Here is a 22297-nt window from a genome sequence, read left to right as displayed (position 1 = left end):
AGAAACGGAGAAAGACAAACTTGCAAAGCCGTACGAGTCAAGATAATTCTCTAGCGCAGTGGGGAGAAATTGGCAGATTGAGGAAGAAGAAGAAGTGAGAGAGGCAAAAATCCTTTGCATTTTAATGAAAACTTTGAATTGAAGGTAAATAAAGAAAGGAATACATCAGTACATAAACAAAAAAGCAAGCAAAAAGCACCGGATTTGGGGGTTTCGATGGAATTCTTAACCCTGGCGAGAGTGTGTGTGTGACTGTTATACACTCGCGACGAGGACTGGCACACGAACTCACCTCACTGTGGTGTGAGGAGAATGTGTGATGACTTCAGCTTGGCACCATCAGCTCACCTGAGCGATCTGGGACTCGAGTGGAGGAGGGCAAGCGGACCGCTTTAAGAATTCATGAGGTCCTGAAAAAGAAACATCTCATAAGCAGTGACTATTTCAAAGAGTCAGCCGGACGGAGATACTTTACAACTAATGAAGGGTAATAGCCAAAGTGATGGACCAACATTCCTCACAGTGACCTTTCAGGTATGCACGAGCTTGTTTGTGAGGCCGTGTGTGTGTGTGTGTGTGTGTGTTGAGGTAACAGCTTGCCTGATAAAAGCGGATAGAGCAAAAGCTTCTTGAAGGACGAGTGACCTCATACATCATGCTGACATTCCTCTGCACAGTGGTGAAATGAGGGATTTTCTATCCCACTCCCTTCTCTCCTCACAATCGGGTACACACACACACACACACACACACACACACACACACACACACACACACATTTGTACCTCTTTACTTATGAGGACGCTCATTTACATAATGCCCTCCCTAGACCCAAACACTAATCCAACGCCTCAAATTTGCCTTACGTAGACCTACATCTAACCTAAGCCCTATAACTAAAGCTTAAAGCTGCATTGATCATAATTTCATAATATGTATGGGGGGGCCACTAGTAGCTACAGAGAAATATCACCCAACTCTGCAGTTTCCCTCAAGTCTACAGAGTATTTTAGCATCTTTCAGTTAATTATCAGGATCATTCTTCAGTTGTTTTATAAGTTGTAAACCCACTGTACGCTACCTGTCCAGCATCACCTAACTGATGAACATACTGAAGCATTTAGCTGCTAAAGAGTGAGATGTTTCCCTCTGGAGAGCACAACACAAGAGTGAATATCGAGTTTATATTTTCCATGTGACCAGAAACACGACTCTAAATGTCAGCCATACCACCTTTATACAGTGACAATATGTCAGTGTAGAGTTTACAGCTTGTTTGACTGCCCCCATGTGGCCAAAAACTTTGTCAATGCTGTAATCTCTACATGTAAAATACCAGTCAAAAAGCATTTACTATATATAACCTCTTATGTTATATAAAAATACCACTTGATGTATTTATCTTGTGGGTCAGTGTAGTTAGCAGAGCTCTATCATGGGTCGGAGGTTTGTGTTTGAATTTCATTTGGCAAAATGTTTGTTTTCCATCTCCATAAGTGTGGGGCTGCCGTCTAAGCGGATGGAATTTCAATCACATCTCTCTCGTAATTATACCTCTCTCACATATTCCATTCACTGAGAAGTACATCACATGGAGATGATTTATCTGCCATTTTACTGTCTTATTAACACTAAACAGCTCTGAGGGGAGGACAGGGCCAAAATGTCTTCACTCTCCAGGTCTAACATTGGTGCTCACAGAGGTAGAAGTGCAAAGACACACATGCTCATGCATTCACACAGGTACACATCACACACATCCCAAAACCTCAGAAGGTCAAGCTACTGTGTGTTTCTGCCTGTTTCCATGACGCTGCCAACCCACTCTGCACTACACCTGACTATCAATCAGCAGACAAACCATACAAAGGACCAGGCAACCCGTATAGACAGCTGGACACATACACACTCTTGAATCTCTGTCCTCTCTCTCTCTGTTGAAGCTCTGTGTAACATTAGTGTGCAGTACAGCTATCTGTCAGTAATCTGGAGATGTAGCAGGAAGCTCAGCAGTACCTCATCTGAGCAAAAAACTTGCTGATTAGCGCCAAAATTATCCTATTAACAGAAATGATTTCACAAGCTTCAGCATACAAATGAGTCACTCACAAAAGTTACATCTGATACTAGCGTGAAACTTAAATTAAATCATTTAATTGTGAGATTAAAGCGAGCTAATTTGACAAACCAGCACTAATCAAAAATGACAATAGGACAGCCTTGAGGCCTGAGTGCAGGATTGCAGTCTCATTTATTTATATATTTAAAAAAAAAAAAAAGACTAACAAAAGAGACAGAAGGGTGTCAGTGAGAAAAATGAGATAAACCAAAGAGCTAAAATTGCAATGACGAAGATACTGGAAGGACGCAACAAAGGCGAGCGAAGAAAAGCGCGTGAATGTGTATGTGGTTGGCCGCGTCAGGTCAGAGCTAAGCACCGAGACGATCAGAATAAAGGCACAATTGCTGCCTGGTGAAGCAGACACACATGCTCAAAACAACGTGAGACCCAGACATGATAACGCTGAAAGTAGCGGACTGTGATTAATCAGTGACAGCTAACCACTAATTACAACCCCCAATCAATTACCTCAACGCTCATTATCTAGTCAACACACCACCTGGAGAGCACTAATGTGCTTTACTTGCTGTGGGCAGAATCAGCATATACACTTGTCTTTTGAAAGCACTGACACTGAATGGAAAGTGTGAGAAGTGGCTCTGCTTGAGAAGTAAATATGACCAGTGTGTAGTTTGTGTGTGTGTTTAAATCTTTGCGTCTGGAAATAATCAAGTGAATAATCCCTGATGTGTATTAACGCATTGTGTTGTTATAAAGGAAGGTGAATATGCAAACGTGTGTGGTGAGGGGGAAAATCTCTGCTGTGGCCAGAAGCCTCCAGCCTTCGCTTTTACATTTTGAGTGAGACTAAAGATTAAAGCTCTTCTCCCAGTAGCTCTCTAACAGAGCACAACCCAATTACACCTTGCCGGACCTACACCACGATCCAAGAGGGGAAGAAAGACAGACTCTGAGAAAAGAGAAAGGGAAAGACAAGAAGGGATGAAGATGAGGCAGGCCAGAGGGAGGCAAGCAGGCTACGGATGGGGAAAGGACGCTGAAGGAGAGAGATTGGCTTGAAGGAGGGGTGAGAGTGAGGGGGAGAGTTGGCGGAATGAATGCAATGCAAAGGAAGGTGTTAAGAACAGCAAGCGAAGGGGAGAATTGGATTGAGAATATCAGAGGTGAGAGGAAAGCAAAGTCAGACATCTCCTCAGGGGACTAAATAATGTATTCAGATAAAGGGCTCTGACTCCAAATTCTAAAAAGAGTTAAGAAGAAACTCAAAAACCTCAAAAAAAACATGAATCATGCTACATGACGTCAAACAGCTGACAGTTTTCTTGTTCTCCACAACCTGAATTGGGCTGTGGTGCTCTGAATCAATGGGACAAAAGAGCTAAAATTAGTCCAGTTTTAAGCCGCACGTGCTGGTCGGTCAGTCCACCTATTCTGGTCTGGGCTTAAATATTTCAACAACTACTGAATGCATTGCCATAAAATGATGTATGTGTGTACTGTACAATGACTTTGGTGATTCTCTCACTTTACCTGCAGCGCCACCATAAGGTTGACATTTGTGTTTTTTAGTGAAGTGTTTTTACATGATCTCATGATGACAGATAGTAATAGTCAGGGATGTAGTGGTGGGTAAACGCACGTAAACGCCGTTTACCCACCTCCAGATTTTTGGAAATAGCGTTTACGAACCTCTAAATATAGTTTACGCACCTCTAAATACAGTTTGCGCAAATGTGGCCAGGACCGGCGCTGACTATGGGTAGCTACAAAGTTAAGTTCAGTGCTATAATGATTATTTGATATTGTTCTTTTTTTTTGCTTTCTTTCACACTGACATTATTTTTCTCTTTATTAAGATTTAATAAACCTCAAACATGCGTATTGTGTATCTCGAATTATGACTGATACAGAGTAGAGACCTCAGGGAACCCTTGTCACACACAAACATACATACATGCATTCACACACATACAAGTACACACACATGCACATTTACAAACACTCATACACACACAATCCTATGTGTCAGAAAAGTTGTTTCATAAAATACACATCGTAGCCTCCTTGCGTCATGCTTGCGTCGACTATGAATTGGCCCTTACAACGTCGTGGTCCCCCGATCCCAAAATGTATAGTTTACCCACCTCTTTTTTTACCACTACATCCCTGGTAATAGTAATATCAATGATAATGACTATGACATTCCCAACACATTCCTAACACTAACAGTTCGTTTACACGGTAAACGCTGCTAGCATTTAGCTGAAAGAACTTTTGCACAACAGCCTCACAGAGCACGTTGCTACCACATGATATATATTTGTTATTACTAGTTCTGCTGCCAACAACCAAACGCAAGATAAGAAATTAATGTGGGGGAGATGTGCCAGTATAATCTTGCAGCATGTTGCAAGATAAACACCAAAAACACTCTGCTTTTTTTTTAGTCTCTGTACTATCTCTTGGTTTATGTAAAAAAGCATTTATATAAGTGGAATCTGAAGCAGCCAGCTAACCCCTCCTTTGATATAAAACCTGTATATAAAAACATGTCATTAGCTTGTGGGTTGTTGTAGCCAGCAGATCTCTTGGGTCAGAGTTCATGTTCATGTTCTCTCTGGTTGTATTCAGAAAAGTTAAGATAAGGTAGACGGAATGTAGTTATAGAGATAAAATAGATCAAAACATGCCATCACAAAATATCTCCCATTTTAGATATGATAGATATTTGTCATCACTAGTTGGAGTTGAAGTTTGGTCATTGGCAAAAACTAGAATTTCAAGTGGGGAGATGTGCCAGTATAAACTTGCAGCATCTTGCAAACTGACTAGTAATTTTACAAAGAAATGCAGCCTTGTAGAGCTTAATATGCCCCCTCTGCTACAACACAGACGCACAGATATCTGGGAAACCTCAGCAACAAATGACAGAAATGTCCTCTTCACCTCCAATGAGTCTCACAAATTGTTCAGAGTAATTATACAGTTGGTGTTTGTACCTATCAAAGAGTTTGATGCAAGAAACCCAAACAGGCAGACAAGGAGACAAAATGAAACAGGGGAGAGATTAAAAGTGTATGTCTGCTGTCTCTCTCAGCTTTTACTTCCTTCTGCTAGCAGATACTCTTTACACAGAGTGAGCTGAGTTTATCAGGTCTGCTGTGGGTGACTGATGATGTGGGTTTTTGGAAGCCGATACCAATTCATCCCAAAAGTTGCAAGCTTGCTTCCTTGTGAATTTTGTTCTTGGCAGGATGGAACATCATCTGGACAAACATTTAGGCCCCCTGAACACAGGAGATGTTAAGCCAGTACCAGCCAGGTTAGTTTCCTCAGATTTATGGGAGTTGTTGTACACAAGAATTTGTCCAAAGTCAAGTTCAACACCATATAAGCACCTACAGCAGGGGTCGGCAATTTGCGGCCCGCGGGCCAAGACTGGCCCGCCATCAATTATGTCTCGCCTGCTATATGACGTTGATTTATTTAAAAAAAAAAAAAAAAAAAAAAAAACACATATAATATATAATATATTTTTTTTAAATATATCTTTTAAACCTCATGTTTCCTGTCAAAACACAACAATTCCACAGATTTCACAACATTTATTAAAAAGTAGCTGATAAGTAACGTGACAGCAGCCAGAACATCCTCGCAGCCTCATTACTTGATGCACAGGTCGGAACACTAATTGGCACGTGCGTGCGCTGTAACCTGTGGAAACTAAAAGTGTCCTGTGTCCCTCTTGTAACGGACAACGTTAATGTGTTTCATTAAATGAAAAAAACAAAACCAAACAAGGTCGGCTCAAATATCAAATATGAATGTGAATGCACATCAGCGGCAGATCTGTGCTGCTGTATACATTAGTTACGGCAGGTTGCCTGTTTCACGACAGACGCAGTGGGCGTAATAACAGCACATAGAAGCAAATTAATCTTTTCAATTAAATGAAATGCATTTCTAAAGTTAAATAACGTTTATTTTTGATAAACGCAAAGCATGGTCATGGCCCGCGATGGAATTGTCAGAAAAAAAAATGGCCCGGGTCCAAACTTATTTGCCGACCCCTGACCTACAGCATATCGGTGAGTAAAAAGTGATTGAGACTATTTTAATAATGTGAATTTGGTTCTCATGATGTGTATTAAAAAACACAGTCATGACCATAAGTGCTCGGCTTGTCATAATCCTGCAGCACCTTCAAGGCAGATTCCTCATTTGATGAGGTCTATTATAACAGCAGTTGAACTGGCAAGCTAGGAAACCAAAACAATGAGCCAAAAGACACAAAAACCGAGGAGCTGACTCTACAGTCTGTTGGACAGATAAACAGATAAAGTATTGGATACATTGAAATTTTGACCTGATGATGACACTCCATGAAAATGTGACATTTTACTCTAAACTGCAAATGTCAACCTCATGGTGGTGTTAGCGGAAAAGTCAGGGGATCACCACAGCCAGTGGCATTCATCCTCTGGGGACCATTGATATTTGTACCAAATTTCATGGCAGTCCTTCAGAAAGCTGTTGAGATATTTGAGTCTGGACCAAAGTGGTAGACCACCGACCAACAGGCATCCCCGGAGCCATGCCACCAGCAAATATTAATTAAAGCAGTTTTAATTCATATTTGAATTTTTATGAGTAGGCCAGCTAACAGCATATGGAGAAGTTGACACTGAAATTTTGGTGTTGACTCGCTTAAATACAACACTGACCAATGTTTTTTTGTGGATGTGTGATCAGTTCTCGAGCTTTATAAGAGCTTTCAGACTCACCAAATGAACTGGCTGCAGGTCCAGAAAAAGCTTGCCAACTGGCCAATGCCCCAAGATGCTTCACAAAATCCAAGTAAAATAAGCCTTTTTACTGCCACCATATTTCCTCAGCTTTTTTTCATCTGTGGAACTGAATCAAACTGCCGCACTTGAATCAGTTCAAAGCCTTAAAAATCAACAGCAGGATAACAGTTGTTAAATGTGTAGCATACCGTCAGTGTATGAGCCTGAGCGTAAATGAAGATCTCTCCTCCTTGTGTCCCAGTGGCAGGTGAGGTAAAAGGCTAAATAAATAAGGCATGGCTGTGGGGGTCGTTGAGCCGTGACCTTTCAGCCCATTTGCTTTGAGAGTGCAGGAGTGCAGCCTCAGCTAGCTGCTCCCCCAAACTCCGGAGGGCGAATTTTAATCAGCGCCGTGCCGATGGCCGAGGCAGTGCATCATGCTTAACGAGGCTAAGAGAGGGCTTTCATTTACCCATGCGCAGGTAACAAATGGACCACAGTGCTCATAAGACAACCCTGTTTCCCCTTTTCCTGTGATGCCCTTCATTGCGTCTCTCCTCTTTCTCTCTTCTTGTCCAGACCTCATCCCGCCTCAGAGAATATCTCAATGAGAAGGTTTACAGTCTGTTTTCTCAGTTTCACTTGTACTCTGTTGTTTTAACTCTTCAAACACCGGTTTTATTTCATTTTGTACCCAGCAGTTTCAACTTGTACCACTACAAACATTTATCTGGACAACAGCTCTATCAGTTGGCTATATATCTGTGTTACATTGGTTTTGTAGTTAATTTGGCACACTGGAACAGATATTCACAAAGAATGTTTAACTTTGGGGATCCCCTGACTCTTTATCTTGTGTCGTAAATTTTATTTGTCCAATACTTTGATTTATGACCAAATACCTGCAAAACAAATGCTATTCCCTTCTTTCATTGTGTTGCTTTGCTGATACTTTGCCTAAGTACAACCTCACATAGCTGCTGGAATAGTTGTAGAGTCTTGGTCTTGTTAGTTTTTATTGTGTCGTTTTGACTGTTACTGTATTTCTTGCGTTTATTGTTCATTTGAATACTGTCCGTAAACCAAATTGCGCCTCAGGGACATTGAGGCTCCACTCTACTTTACTTTCCTTCCTTTCTCTCACCTAATGCATACTGGGATAGACCCATTTGTTTTTCATTAATCTCTCCTACCATTATCTTCAGACCTATATGGACAGAATTAATACAAGAGGGAGACGGGTAGTAAAATATTTCCCTTGCTACATGGTAACCAAGCTAATGATTCCAGCTGGAGTTTCAGCGATCACACCTACAGGAAGTGTCTTTAGAGGACGATATTTTGCTAGAAAATCATGTGACCCTGATCGCAAGGATTTAATTAACTTTAAAGTACATGATGTCTGTTTTAACTGGGTTGAAATCAATCTCTAATAAACAAATGAAGCAAAAGTAATCAGGTGTTGACAAGAGAAGTACATTTTGTTGTTGTGGTTGGTTCTATTTTACATCATCCAGCTTTCCTCTCTCCTCACTGTACATCTCTCTCTCTCTTTCTTTCTCTCTCTTACCTGATGAGTTCAACTCCATCACTCCTTGGCTCCACAGGTCTCATTACAGCCAGGCCAGCAGGGAACATTCTAATAAACAGATGAAGATGACACTCTTACAGCCTGTGCATACACACAAACACGCACAACCTTGAGAAATATTACACCAGGGACGAGTAGAAAATAAAAACCTTTCACTTGATTATTTCGGGCAAAATAAATCACAGCCATCAGACGCACGCTCACAACCTCAGAGCAAGAAAACAGTGATACAATAACAACCGCAATGAGAGTGCAAGCATACATGCACCTATAGATAACAGTGCTCCTTGTTAAGAATAAAAAAATGGACACACATTCACATTCAAACACATACCCGGATAATGAAACACATACACCCATGCACCTCTGTTGCACTGTGCACAATAAGTCTTGCTTCATTAAAGCCAGATCTCATCCACTATCAGTTTACAACCACAGAAGTCGTTTGAACCGCCGGGGAAATACAATTCCATTCCGTTTCGGGGTTATCTTAATATATGAGCTTGTCTCCACCACATTGGTCTGCGGTTATGAGCCGGGCAAACACCCACAGCACCGCAATATTGCACCGGCACATTCACAGGATGGATTGGTGCACACAAAGCAATTAGCAGCTCATATATATATGCATAATTGTGTTTGTGTGTGCATGACTCAACTCCCTTGTCTGGTCCCCTAATATCTACATCCGGTGTTATTAGCAAACAGTTCATTGTGGATTGCAGTTTGTTTGTTTAGCGCACGTCCCCTAATCCTTACAACAATCCACTCAGAATGGAGGATTGTCCTGAAATGGCGTCTCCCAACACTCACAAGCGGGTACAGTATTGCAGCAAAACCGCCAACCACCATCACTGCTGCTGCTGCTGCTGCTGCTGTATTGTCAGAGTAAATAGTTTTATGAGATTTAACTCACTCGGACACAGTGGAGAAGGAGAAACAAGACAAATGGAGTACAAAGAAGACAAATCTCTCAACGCTGTCAATGTCTGAGGTGCTCCGGCCATCCATCCTCCATCTCTCCTTCATTCACTATCTGTCTGGCCCTATCCCACCTGTATGACACCCAATCACTCTTCATCCCTCTATCCATCCATTACCTCTGTCACTTCATCCTTCCATTTCTCTGCCCCAAGGCCCGAGCTCCCCTCGCCTGTCACAGATGATACCGTGTGAGTGGATTACTTGGAATATCACGAGGGATATATGGTCAAATAGCTCCTCTCGAAGGTTATAATGTGCTGTCATTAATGCATTAGGCAGCGATGTTCTGGTGGTGTTCACATGATTTTGTATGGCTTTTTTAATGATGCAGAGTTTAGAAAGGGTTAATAAGATGTAACTAATGGCTTTATTAATGTTACCAAATGAGTTAATACTTTATAGTTTGATGGCTTATTAGAAAATGAATATAAAGGTTATGGGTTTCTTTCCTTTAATTTCCATAAAATGAAACCAAAAAATTAATAAGGGCTTTTGTTCAGTCCAGTAATCTAAAGATTGGCTTTATAAATATTACTAAGCTGTTATTAAAGGGGAGGAGGTATCCAATATTATGACAAATACCATGACACAGCGCAAACGACACCACATCAATTAACATTAGCTATGTCGTGGCTAAAGTTCATGCCGCAGCTAACAAACAGAGAGAATAGTTTCACACTAGCTCCTGACTGGAATGGCTGGAATAACGAGGAGGGTGGCTGTAGCTTTACAGAGCCAAGACTGTGTATGCATGTACTCAGTGCACACAGAGAGCCGGAAGTTAGAGAACTATGAGAAGATCAGCTGAATGTGAAACAAGTGTATTGGATAACAATTACATACCTAGAATTATTTACCTAGAAACAAATGGGATTTCACAACCTCCAAGTTGTCCTATTTAATAATGTGTTAATCCTTCTGATGAATTAATTACTTTTATTATTATTTTTGGTTTTACAGCCCACAACTTTACTGCAGCAGTTTTCACTGAAAAAGTTCTGATAAAGTTAACAACCATCTGGTAAACACAGTGGAGCATTTAGCAGCTAAAGAGTGAGATATTTCCCTCAGGAGACTTAGAAGACTGTATTGGACTTAGATTCTTCTGGTGGACACAAACACGACAAATAAATGCCAATGTTGCTCTACTGTATGTACGCAGGATGTGTAAACAGGCTAACAAGTTCACCAGAACAACTTTAAAAATCAGAATATGTCAATGTTATGTTTTCTGTTTGTTATGCTTCCCCAAACTGTACAAAGACACTGATTGAGGTCTTCCTGGAGAATATAGAAGATAGTTAAAGACAAAGCAAATTCCACCGGTACAGTAGATAGCCCAGACCAATGGATCATTGTATTGGTTGTCATGCCTTCATCTTGTTAGTTTCCTCATGATATACGTGCAAGTTGAATGTTCAAGTGAAATTACTACCATATTTATATTCATAGAGACACTTCAGTCTTTGACAAATGGGTGGCATTGACATAAAAATAGTTGGGGCTTAAATTTCAAGCCCCTGAACTCAAAACCCTCAGAAAATCTGACCCCTCACCCTCCAACATTCTCCACTTCCCTGTCACCTCACTGCTGCCCTCCCTCCTTATACTCCTGCTGGGCAGTGCAGACCAGCAGGAATCAATCTCGACGTGGCTCTTCCTCCTCTTTAGTGATGGCGGGCTAACACAGATGCAGAGCTTGTCACAGGCTTTCACAGCATTGACCTGCCACACCTCACTCTCCTTCTTCCCATAAAAAGAGGAGTGAATGATGGGGAGGCGAGGTGGAGGCACAAGAGGAAGAACGCGGAGGAGGGAGGGAGTGACAGACTCATACAGCATGCATAACAACTGAGTACGCCTCTCCACATGCATCGCTTCATCTATCTCCCTCTGACTGTCTCATCTAAGGCCAGTGGAGACACACGCAAACACACGCGCGCACACATCTTTACACAGACACAGAAGGTTGGTTGCAAGCTGCTACACAAGCTGACTATCAAAGCTGGAAAAAAATCACACCCTGATGCCTCAAATTCCAGCTCATATGAAGAAGGTCACACTCAGAAATATTGGCTGGAAGGTTATCGGGCATTATGAAGTGTAAGCTATCAAAAGATATTCTCCTTTTTCAGCTCGAGTTTCGATTGTACTTTATAATATATACCTGTACAATCTAATGAAAATTAATACAACTGTTCTTTCATTTATTTTTTATTTTTTAATTATTTATTTTATTTTATGAAGCTCATATTATGGGGATTTACCACAAAAGCAGACAGAACAGTATTACTTTTTGTAATAATAAATATATTAATAATATATATATCGTGATTGGGCTGGATGATAATATTCCATATCATAATGCTCATATTCCAACTAAATCAATTTCACTATTTTATGTAATGTAATTTTGCTCGCCTACCATCTACCACATTGCGATGCATATCAATATCCATAAATATGCTTATCACTGATTTCTGTCATATCGCCCAGCACCATAATGTGACAATATTTTAGGGAGCACTAAAGAGTGCAACTTTATTGTCCATCAAGATGGATAATTGTCTTTGGTCCATCTGGCAGTTCATTAAAACACACACACACACACACACACACACACACACACACACACACACACACACACACACACACACAACAACAACAACAACAACAAGACAATGACAGTGACAGTGAGTGTGAATAAAATACAGTACACAAAGTGAAAATATGGGAGGTTGAGTCTCTGAGAACTGAGTAGGCCAGATTATGAAAATGACTTTTTGTATATCTGTTGTTTTACGTTTACCCACTACTAACGTGAGGCATTCATAGATCATGATTGATACAAAAATCAAGAATGCTCAGATACTGAAATTGTGACAAAAACCAGAAAAACTAAATTTTACATTTTGATAACTCTAGACAACATAATATATCAATATGATCTCTGTCTGTCTGATTTTTCTAGAGCTTTTCTATAGTCCGAGGTTCAGGTCTGGCTGAGAACCTTTCTCTCTTTCCCCTCTTATCATTTCCTTTCATCATCGCACTATTGTTGATGCTTTAATCATAAAATGTTTGTGTGTATACGTACACATAAAAGAAAAAAATGCTCTTCACATTGTTAAGCACACCTCTATCAGCGTATCTCAAAATTGCGATGCCACTTCCATGCGAATATAAATGGTGTAATTGAATGATGAGTCGTACTAATGTGTGGTCTGTCATGGAGCTACAGTATACTGTCTGTGTCAAAAATAATGGCCTTCCCTTCGTTTGATGAACACTGGGACATTGCTAGAATATCCCCAATGATCGCTGGCCAGGGCCGACTGTTTGATGAGGAGCGATTTGCAGGGCTCAGTGATGAGCTTCCTCAAAGCCTGCTGGGCCTTGACTTTGGTCAACACAGAGAAATCCCTGTTAAAATATCGTCCAAGTGAAAGGCCCAACTCTCTCTGAAGTGATTACAATCTATCTGTTTTCTAAGAAAGGCCACAGGGAGCGAGTCAAACAGACTTGTGTCCATGAATGAGAGTCGACACACCTGGATGTGAGCTCTTGTGATCAGGCTAAGGTGAGTGGCACGTTTCATTGGGGATTGAACTTTGATCACAACAGGATTAAGCTTGAATCTGGGATGCGTTACTCACACACACTGGTCTGGTGGCATGTTAAAAGAGGCTGTGCATTAATGAATCAGTAACTGGTAGATGTGGCCAAACTGAATTATGAGAAATAACGAATAGAGGAGAACAAAGACCACAGACGAAATTCAAAACATCTTTGTTTCATTGGTTCAGAAGTCAAAACATTGTTTCAGTCACAGGGGGTGTATTGTGGTAACAGGTGAGTAAAAAGGTTTTTTTTTCATGATCATCATCATTATTTTAAGCCGGGCAAACACTGTGCATTTTCATAAATCTTCTAGTAGAGTCAATTGAATCTGCCTTTCTATACGATTAGGACCTGCAACTTTTATGTTCTCACAGTTCGGATCAATTCGACCAATTCCAATAAGGTTTATTCAAACAAATGACTGCCTCCTCCACAATGACAAGAAAAAGCCAGAAAGCTGGCATTAGTGGGTTTTTTTCCCCCAATTCTACTGTGAATGTTAAATAAAAACGTGCCGCAGATTGCTGGAAGATTTAGACAACGTGGTTTGCCCATTCTGTGGTGAAGTGCAGTTTTATATCACAGTATTGTATCGTGGTATAGTAGTCCATCTAGAGTCTCAGTCAAGACTACATGTAAAGTACTAACTCCAGTGATGTTGAATCAGGTTCACTACAGTTCATCATGGCATCTTGACAGCAGCCATGTGGGAAATCTGACTGTGGATCTGCTTAAACTGCAAAACAGATGACAACAATTTCAGCCAGAACTCCAACTGATCATCTGACAGTCTAATCGCTGATTCTTCGGGTAAATAATATGGCATTGTGACCCCCCCCCCCTCAAACTGCACGTTAAATTACAACCAATTCGACAGAATTTCGGCCCAATTCTAGAGGCAGTCGCGGATGATAAGGGCTAAAATCTGCCAATCTGTACAGTGTTTGCCCAGTTTAAGGCACATGCTACATAGTGAACATTAAAACGTGTTCAGATTTGTCTTCTTTCATTCAAACTGAGAGTTGTTTGTGTTCTAGAAAAACAATACTTTACTGTACAAACAGTGTTTAAATCATCAACAATGGGAACAATAGGCTTTCACTCTCTGGTTGGTTGATCCTCTTCACTTGCCTTTTTACAAGCACAATTAGGGCTTTAACACAGTACAAGACAATATGTCATTGAATTATATTTACAGGGAGTCAGCTCTGACTTTTCCTTTCGAGCCAGAAAGTCAGTTCTTTATGTGGCGGACTCGCAGGTATTGTTTATAGCTTTCCAACATCATAGATAAAGGATATATGGAATGCGCAAGGCTTTGAGCTTGCGAGCCATAAATATCCAGGTTCAGATCTTACAGAATTCACCCCATCCCCACCTACAGTGATGTGTAGTAGCTCCTCTGTGGCATCAGTCCTGTAATTCTCTGGTCTGCCCAGCTGAGTAGCTCCCTTCAGCCTGGGTTTCAGTCTTGGGCATCTGTAGGAGAAAAAGGAGGACTGGGAGGGAGGAGCAGTGAGGTTGCCGGTGCGGTAGGACACAGCAGGGTTAGGACAGCAGAGTTTCTCCGAACCACTAGGACTGTTTAAGACGTTTTCTTGGTGGGCCCAGGAAGGGGCACTGAGCAGAGGCCAGGGAGTGATAGGCCTCTGCTACCAGGCGTGGGTGAGAGATCACCATGGACTTCCAGGCCGATGTCTCCATCACATCAGCTGCATGACTAAGAAAAAAAAAGGGCAAAGAGAAGAGATTCAAAGTAGAAAAAAACTAAATGAACAAGCAAATAAAATAAGTGCACAAGTTACCAAGTTTCTGGAGATCTTGAGACTATATGACTCCATCTGTGTGAAGTGCAGCTATGAGACATTAAGGATTTGTCATACCAGCTGGCAGAGCTGTTGTTTACTTTATATTTTTAAATATTGAACCCTAAAGGTCATTCTGAGAGAAATAACATCATGCAAATAAAAGGCAATGTTCAAGGATCATAAATATGTGGGCATGTGACGAGAAAGTATGTTGAGTCATAATTTGGTCATATCATATCATATCATGTTCTTGGGAGTGATGGTTCCAAAATCTTGACCCTTTTGAGTCAATAACTACTTGCAACGCCTCTTCACACATTACATACAGCTTTCTTAAAACTTCACACATTGTCTCATTTCAATACGATTTGAGAAAAAAGATAAAATTGAAAATAGAATAGAAAGAATAAACTCAATTTTATGTAGCTGATTTTGTTTTCTATATTGTTAATTACTTTGCAGTGCCTCGGTTCTATACCGGACCCTTTGGGAGTACCATGCTTTAGAGCAAATAGTAAGATATACTCACATTTATATATATAAAAAAAAAAAACATTTTAAACTGCCATATTTCAGTTGACTAGAGTGGCCAAGATATGGCCAGTGGTAGAAAGAAACTCAAGTTCTTAACTTAAGCACAGTTTTAGGGTGCTTTTATTTCATTTGAATATTTACATCTGATTGACATCAGATGCTACTTTATACTTCTACTCCAATACATTAAACAATACAAAACAAAAAGTAATGCATTACTTTTTTTTCTTTACAACATCAAAATACTGGTAATTTCTCATTTTTCTTCAACAATAGTAATTCGAAAGATAAACATATATACACTGTTGCCCATAAAGTTGGAATAAAATATTTTTACTTTTTCCTCATTAAATGATTGTGACAATTTGATTTATTCCTGATAAAGTGTATCTTCTCAAAACTTTACTGATCAATCTTTTCCAAACATATCCTATTAAAGCACAATTAATGTGTATAAAAAAGAGGAACGTTTCTGAAAAGAAAAATATTTCATATTTATGGGCAACAGAAAGTATAGAAAGTACTTTTGAAACTACTACTACTAATACCTTTGGAATAGTTTTCCTATGTGGTATTACTTAAAGGACCAGTGTGTAGGATTTAGTGCCATCTAACAGTGTAGTTACAAACTTCAGTCTTGTCCACTCATTCTCACATTCCAAGTGTGAGGGTGAAACTATGGTGGCCACAAAACCAGCAAAAATTTAACTAGCATCTGCGTTTTGTTTGTCCATTCTGGGCTACCGTAGAACATGACGGTTCAACATGGCGAACTCCATGGAAGAGCAACCGCAAATATAATGATCATGATGATTTTTGTCATGTGATTATACACTTATGAAAACATAGTTACGTGTATTATTTTTCATTTTTGTCATATTCTGTAAATAGAGCCAATAGATCTTAAACACTTTGAGTAAACAATCTGAATCTGAACAGTATGTATTAGTGTCAGGTCATTCTTAATTTATATATATTTTTTTCTATTTTTGATTTTGTTTTCCATTTAAAATGGAGATAAGGAAAATCCTCACACTTGTAAAATTAACAGTATTTTCAAGACATTTTAAACTCTTTGGATTCCCTGTGGTCGTGTGAATTTAGAGCTTCAGCATTAATTAACTAATGTAGGCAGGAAAGGCAAAAACAATTTTGGATAAAACTTGTAATTAATTGCTGATGAGTTTTACTCGTGGTCATCATCTCCCACAGATGTGAGTTTCTACCAGCAGACCCTGTGGCTGTCTTCAACCTCCTGACACCCCTCGGGGTGCTGGGCTGCACTATCACGCACACCGCTGTGTGGCCTTTAATGACATTTTTCATGTTTTATTGTGTGTAAATAAACAGCATGTGTGCGTGTGTGTGTTCACTTGTGTTTTGGCATGTCTACTCATGACACTTTGGTGTGTGTGTGTGTGTGTGTGTGTGTGTATGTGGTCATTTGCTGTCCACACAGCAGCTCTAGACCTCCAGCCAACCTCTGACCCTATCCTCTGTGGAGGAAGTGAACCCCTGCTTACAGTAATGGCCAGTGTGCTGAGGCTGAGGAAACAGGCCAGCGAAAGGGCATGAGGAAAGCAGCCACAGCAGGAGAGATGGAGTGAGGAGGGATGGACGGAGGGAGGAGAGAGTGAGACAGCAGCAGCGATCAAAAAAAAAAAGGTTAGGAACAGTAATGAAAGTCTGCAGAGAGAGACAGGAGGAGACAGAGGGAGACAGAGGACCAGTGATGTGAAGGTAAATTAAAAACAGGCCAAACTATGACCTCCAGTCAGTGGTAATCATGAGGCAACCCACCACCATTATCAGCCAAAAAATACTGTCAGAAAAGGGTTCCTTCCTTCATATTACTCACACCGCCTTTACACTACTTATTGTAATTTATTCTCACGCCTAAAGATGCATGTTCAAGCTGAAAAAGGTGGAGAAACTCTTTTCTTTAAACAAAGTGGATAAAGAGTGTTTGGGTGGCTTTACCTCCGCTACACCCCTGGAGAGGATAAATAAATGAGACAGAGGTAGGATAAAGAGGACTCCTATTGTCTCGGCTAAATGACTGTAAGCTTCTTGTAAAGACTGGTCTGGAAAGAGGTTGAGGTGCTACTGGGGGAGGATTATTGGTTCCTCCGTGTCGTCTGTTTTCTATATTCGTCCTTTAAATTGATTTTTGTTTTGTTGCTCTTGTTGCTGTCCATTGTGTCCGCAGGAGGAGGGTTGATAACGCTTTGCTAGCCGGGAGTCCCCTGTGGCCAATTTTCTCGCCACCACAACAACACTGTCGCAAATTAAACTGTCATAACGCCCATAACCACAATTAATGACTGGGATTAGGGCTAGAAATCTGCATTACTGAACACCTTTAGGCACACTTTAGCTCTTATGCAGCGTACAAGAGGGGGAGAAGAGATGGGAACGAATAAAAGAGGGAGGGAGACCATGCAGGAACAAGGACAGGAGAAAGTGTAAAGCTGTAAAGAAAGGACAGAGGAATGAACAAAGGGATGGAAAATGTGTCCGGCTCAGAGACAGAGAATACAGAAAACAGAGGGGAGGTGATGGATTTAGGCTGTGACTGAGAGAAAGCTTTTTGTTTCAACTAGGCGTTCAAATACCGGATCAATCACCCCTCCATGGACATAAATAGCAGGCATTGATGCTAATAGGCCCCATCTTACCTAAACCGGCTGCCTGCAACATGATTAACATCAGCAGCTGAGCTTTATTGCTAAATGGCCCAATATGATACAGCAGCAAAATGGTCTGATCTAGGGATTAAATTAAATTTCCTCAGGAGGCAAAAATTGCTCCCACTGAAAAGTAATGACTTCCTTTGACGAAAATCTAAATGTGTGTGTGTGTGTGCGTGTGTAAAACAGAGGAAAGTGTTTGCATAAGTGTGGAAATAGTTCTGGAGATGAATGATCTCAGTGTAGGAGCGTAACTCACTAGTTGATGAAGTCCACAGCTTGCGTCTTGAGCTGGTCGGCGCTGTGCAGGTCGGCGAGGATGAGGATCTCAGCGGCGTTCTCCACACTCAGACTCGTGCACAGCGCGTCCTCGCACATCACCTTCAGCCTCTCCAAAGCATACTGCAGATGACAGAGAGAAGGGAAACAGCAGGTAAACTAAATTACTTAAACAGCACTGCCACAAACAACTGTTGTCGCACTGTGTAATGATACGGAAATACAGAATTACTTCGCCGCAGCGACAACAATGCCTAGATTGAATAACGGAAAAATATAGTTAAGAGAAGTAAAAGTGACAGCAATGCAGAGTGAGGGGGGATGATGGTGGGAAACTTGAGAGGTAAGAAATTATTTCCACGGAGTTTGATTGCAAAATTGCTAGGAACAATAATCTTGTTTCATATTCATACACACCTCAAGATGTATTATAAGGGTTCAGCGAGACTACAGGGAATTCGGCATCACCACAATTTTTCAACTTAGGGATGATGTAAAGGAGTTAATATAAATGAACTAGGATGTTTAAAACACGTCTTACACGTGTCTTAGTAAGTAAAGCTAATTGTTCTCTGGTATCAAACTTGCACATAAGGACTCAGCTGCATGGTGTATAGAAGGTATAATCTCTGCCAGTAGTACAAAAGTAAAGAAAATTTGGCAAATTTTATCCAGAATCAGTAAAAATACAAGAGTTCATCCTGTGGGGGTCAAAGTTCTAAACCAAATGTAATGGGAACAACCTAAACAGGGGTTACATTATCTGGGGAGAATGAACAAACTAACGTTTGGCCTCTATCTCAGTAGATGTTGAGACATTTCACTGGATGAGCAAAAGTTTGGACTGTCACTAGACAGTCAGTAGTTAAAGAATAACCACAGATGATCAAATATTTTACTAAAAAACAAAAATATCAACCCCATGGTGGCACTAGAAGCAGAGTTAGTGGGTCAATTTAGTGCAAAGTATTTAAATTCTGTATGTTATGCTATTATTATGCATAGCAATCTCCCTCTCCTGGTTGACTGTGGCCTGCCATGTAGCCATACTGACACTCCCTGACAGACAGGCAGAGGTGACTGTGAAAGCTCATGTGGATTCTCCGTGTGTCTAGCAGGGACACGCAGAGTTTTAACAGCAGCTACTTGAGGTACCACACAGAAACCTTTGCCAACGGCCGTGAAAGTGCTTCAATAGCTCCTGCAGACTCTGTGTTTCCAGTGCGGACATGGAGAGCCTGTCGGCAGTTGCTGCTACACTGAGCACTGGTCAGTATGTCACTCTGTTCGGCATAACCTCCCACGTCACACAAACTATGTAGCCACGGGGCTTTGATTTGCTGGGAGAGAGGGAGCTGGCAGTATCTGGTTTAGTTACGGCATGGCAATCCGTCATTGAGATATTTTGGTGGTGGACCAACACCGTCAATCCTACAGCCATGCCACTATTGTAGCTATAACGGTCCTACATAATAGTGCATGATTGGCTGCTTTAACAGTTGGAAAGCATAAATCATGAGTGGCTTGATACTACTGATGAAGCAAATGCAATAAGTAAAATGTGGATTTGGAGTAAACAGTGCCAGCACAGGAACAAAGGAGGAAAATAATTCATTCTAAGTGTGTACATCTCTAAAGTGTGCTTGAACATGATTGGGAGTTGAAGAGCATTTGGTATTTCTCAGGTGTATTTTTTTAGGACATTGTTATGCATAAAGGCATGTGTGTAATTGTACATAGTAACAGGTGCACGCACATCCACACACACTCACTCTCTGTACCTTGTCAGCTGCAGCCAGCAGGTCATCAGCCATCTTGTCCAGGTTGGGGGCCTTGCCTGTGTAGATGAAGCACATCATCTCTTTGAAGACATCTGGCTCCACGTCATTTATCTCCACACGGTTCTGAGCGAGAGAAGAGGACAGGAGAGGAGAATACACACAGGGTTTAACAGAATAAAAGGCAAGAGAAGAAAAAGACAGATGCTTTGACAATGCTTCTAAACCACACACGGCAGAGCGGAGTGTTTTTTTATTTTATGTGAATATTCCAAAACCTACCTGAATTAAACTCACTCACCTTGTTTAGCACACGCACAGGGACAGTCAGCCATGCAGTGATACAAAACAAGTTCCAAATAAGACAAAAAAAACCCCAAAAACCTTCTGAACAGTCTGAACACGTTTCAGCAAAACTACATTCTACAGTACATTTATTTAATTTTTTTTTCAGCTGATTCCTGGAAATTAATCCTGAGCATTCATACCTCGACAGTGCCTGCAGCCAGCAAAGTAGGCTTTATCGCTCGCCGGCACAGTGACGGTAACCTGAACCTTTTCCCTCTGCACTGAGAGGCAGAACAAAGCAGTAAACCAATTATAACAGTGCTTTATCGTCACCACGGTGACCAGCGGCGTTTCAGCAGGGTCAGGCTGGGTGTACCAACAGCTTAGTGCGTTTGTGTCAACTCTGACCACTCAACAGCAACATAAACACAGAGAGAAATAATGGAGGGGGAGTCTGAAAGCAGCCGGGTGGAGCTTACAGTACGCAGTGTGCTATAGCTCTTTTTTTACAGGAATACAGATAACACACATGAAGGCATGAGAGCACACATGTCCTGAATCATCCACTCACTACATTGTGCACAGTCTATTCTCTGTATAAATGTTTGTACACAGCATAAGGGGGTGTTTGACATACAGAAAACTTCACAAATTCTATTCTGCTGATTTGTGACAGCAAAGTGTGTCGAGTGTTAATTAAATAAAAAGGGCAGCATAGCACCACACTGGGAGTCAGAAGAGATAAAACTAACAGGGCTTCCTTGAGTATTGTGAACGCAAGCTTTCAACAGTGTCTCATAAATAGACAACGTTCCTGTAGTTACAGTGTGTGAAGCTCCCCTCTATTCACAGAGCAGCCCTCTATTAGAGTGTTTCTTTATGGGCTCATTTGTCTCTCCTCTATAGAGTGCTGCAGATGAGTGTTAACCCATCTATCTGTTTCCTCTGAATCGTATGGGGACGTGGCCCACCGTCTCTCCCTCTTTCTGATGAAGACGCCCACTTAAACAGCAATTAAGATGCATTTCCTGGCGCTGTGCTTTATAATTTCCCCATTCGAGGCGCGCAGGCATCAATATTCCGCTGACATGACGGCTAAATCACAGAGGTTCAATCTCACCACCTCCTATCAGATGAACACAACCAACTGTAGCACGAGGCCTCTGTGCATCACACACATGTGTACACACACCTACAGATGGAAACTGAAATGAACACACACACACAAATACAAATATCACAGAGGACACATAAAAAATACAAAGATGCACACGCTGCATGCCGTGTTGATAGACTTACCTGCGCAATGAGCCACAAATGTATATAGACATATACACATGGATATGAATAAAAATCCAGCTTCAGTTCTTGACATTAACATTAAAAATAAAACAACCTAAAATCAGCATATTGAAATAAAATAAAATAAATAACATTGTTACCGTTAATTAGCGTATTGTTCTGTCCAGTTTTCTATTAAACTTAGACATTAAGTGAAAATCAACCACTGCATGGAGACCAGTTATTTTTTTGCTTATTTTAAGTTCTTAAACGAGTAGATTTTTTTCTAATGCTTTTTCAGATAATTGCAAGTCAATATGTGTAAGAATAGAACCCGACTGAGAAATCCTGAAGAGATTATCACAGAAATGAGTGTCGTCTTGTCACGAAATCCCAGTCACAAGACATACTGGCACAAAGTATTTGATTCTAGGGGCTTGGTCACTGACTTTAGTGGGAGGATTATTTGTTGAACAATTGTAATCATAAATCATAGTTTGCAGTCATAGCATATCTTGATAAAGGCCCGTGGCTGTTTGAAGAAGTGCAGTTTTTAGCATGTCAAAAACGCGT

General features: G+C 40.8%; 1 protein-coding gene across 4 annotated transcripts in view; it reads right to left on the bottom strand.

The window, feature by feature from the left end:
- Positions 1 to 335: 335 nt before the first annotated feature.
- The window catches only part of spop (speckle type BTB/POZ protein), a 96151-nt gene continuing 74189 nt past the window's right edge, over positions 336 to 22297 (bottom strand). For 2 of the 4 annotated variants that reach the window (XM_019260509.2, XM_027285970.1), the window contains 3 exons: positions 20159 to 20281; positions 18358 to 18500; positions 14642 to 14786 (listed from right to left, as the gene is read on the bottom strand). In XM_019260509.2, the coding sequence (XP_019116054.1) occupies positions 14642 to 14786; positions 18358 to 18500; positions 20159 to 20281 (411 nt within the window). Of the gene's footprint in view, positions 411 to 8440; positions 8510 to 13218; positions 14787 to 18357; positions 18501 to 20158; positions 20282 to 22297 lie in introns of those variants that run through there. The other 2 variants (XR_003463421.1, XM_010739828.3) reach the window with 2 other exon arrangements.

This window comes from Larimichthys crocea, chromosome XII (genome assembly GCF_000972845.2).
Source record: "Larimichthys crocea isolate SSNF chromosome XII, L_crocea_2.0, whole genome shotgun sequence".
Taxonomy (NCBI): Eukaryota; Metazoa; Chordata; class Actinopteri; family Sciaenidae; genus Larimichthys; species Larimichthys crocea.
This window is presented reverse-complemented; position numbering and strand designations above follow the sequence as displayed.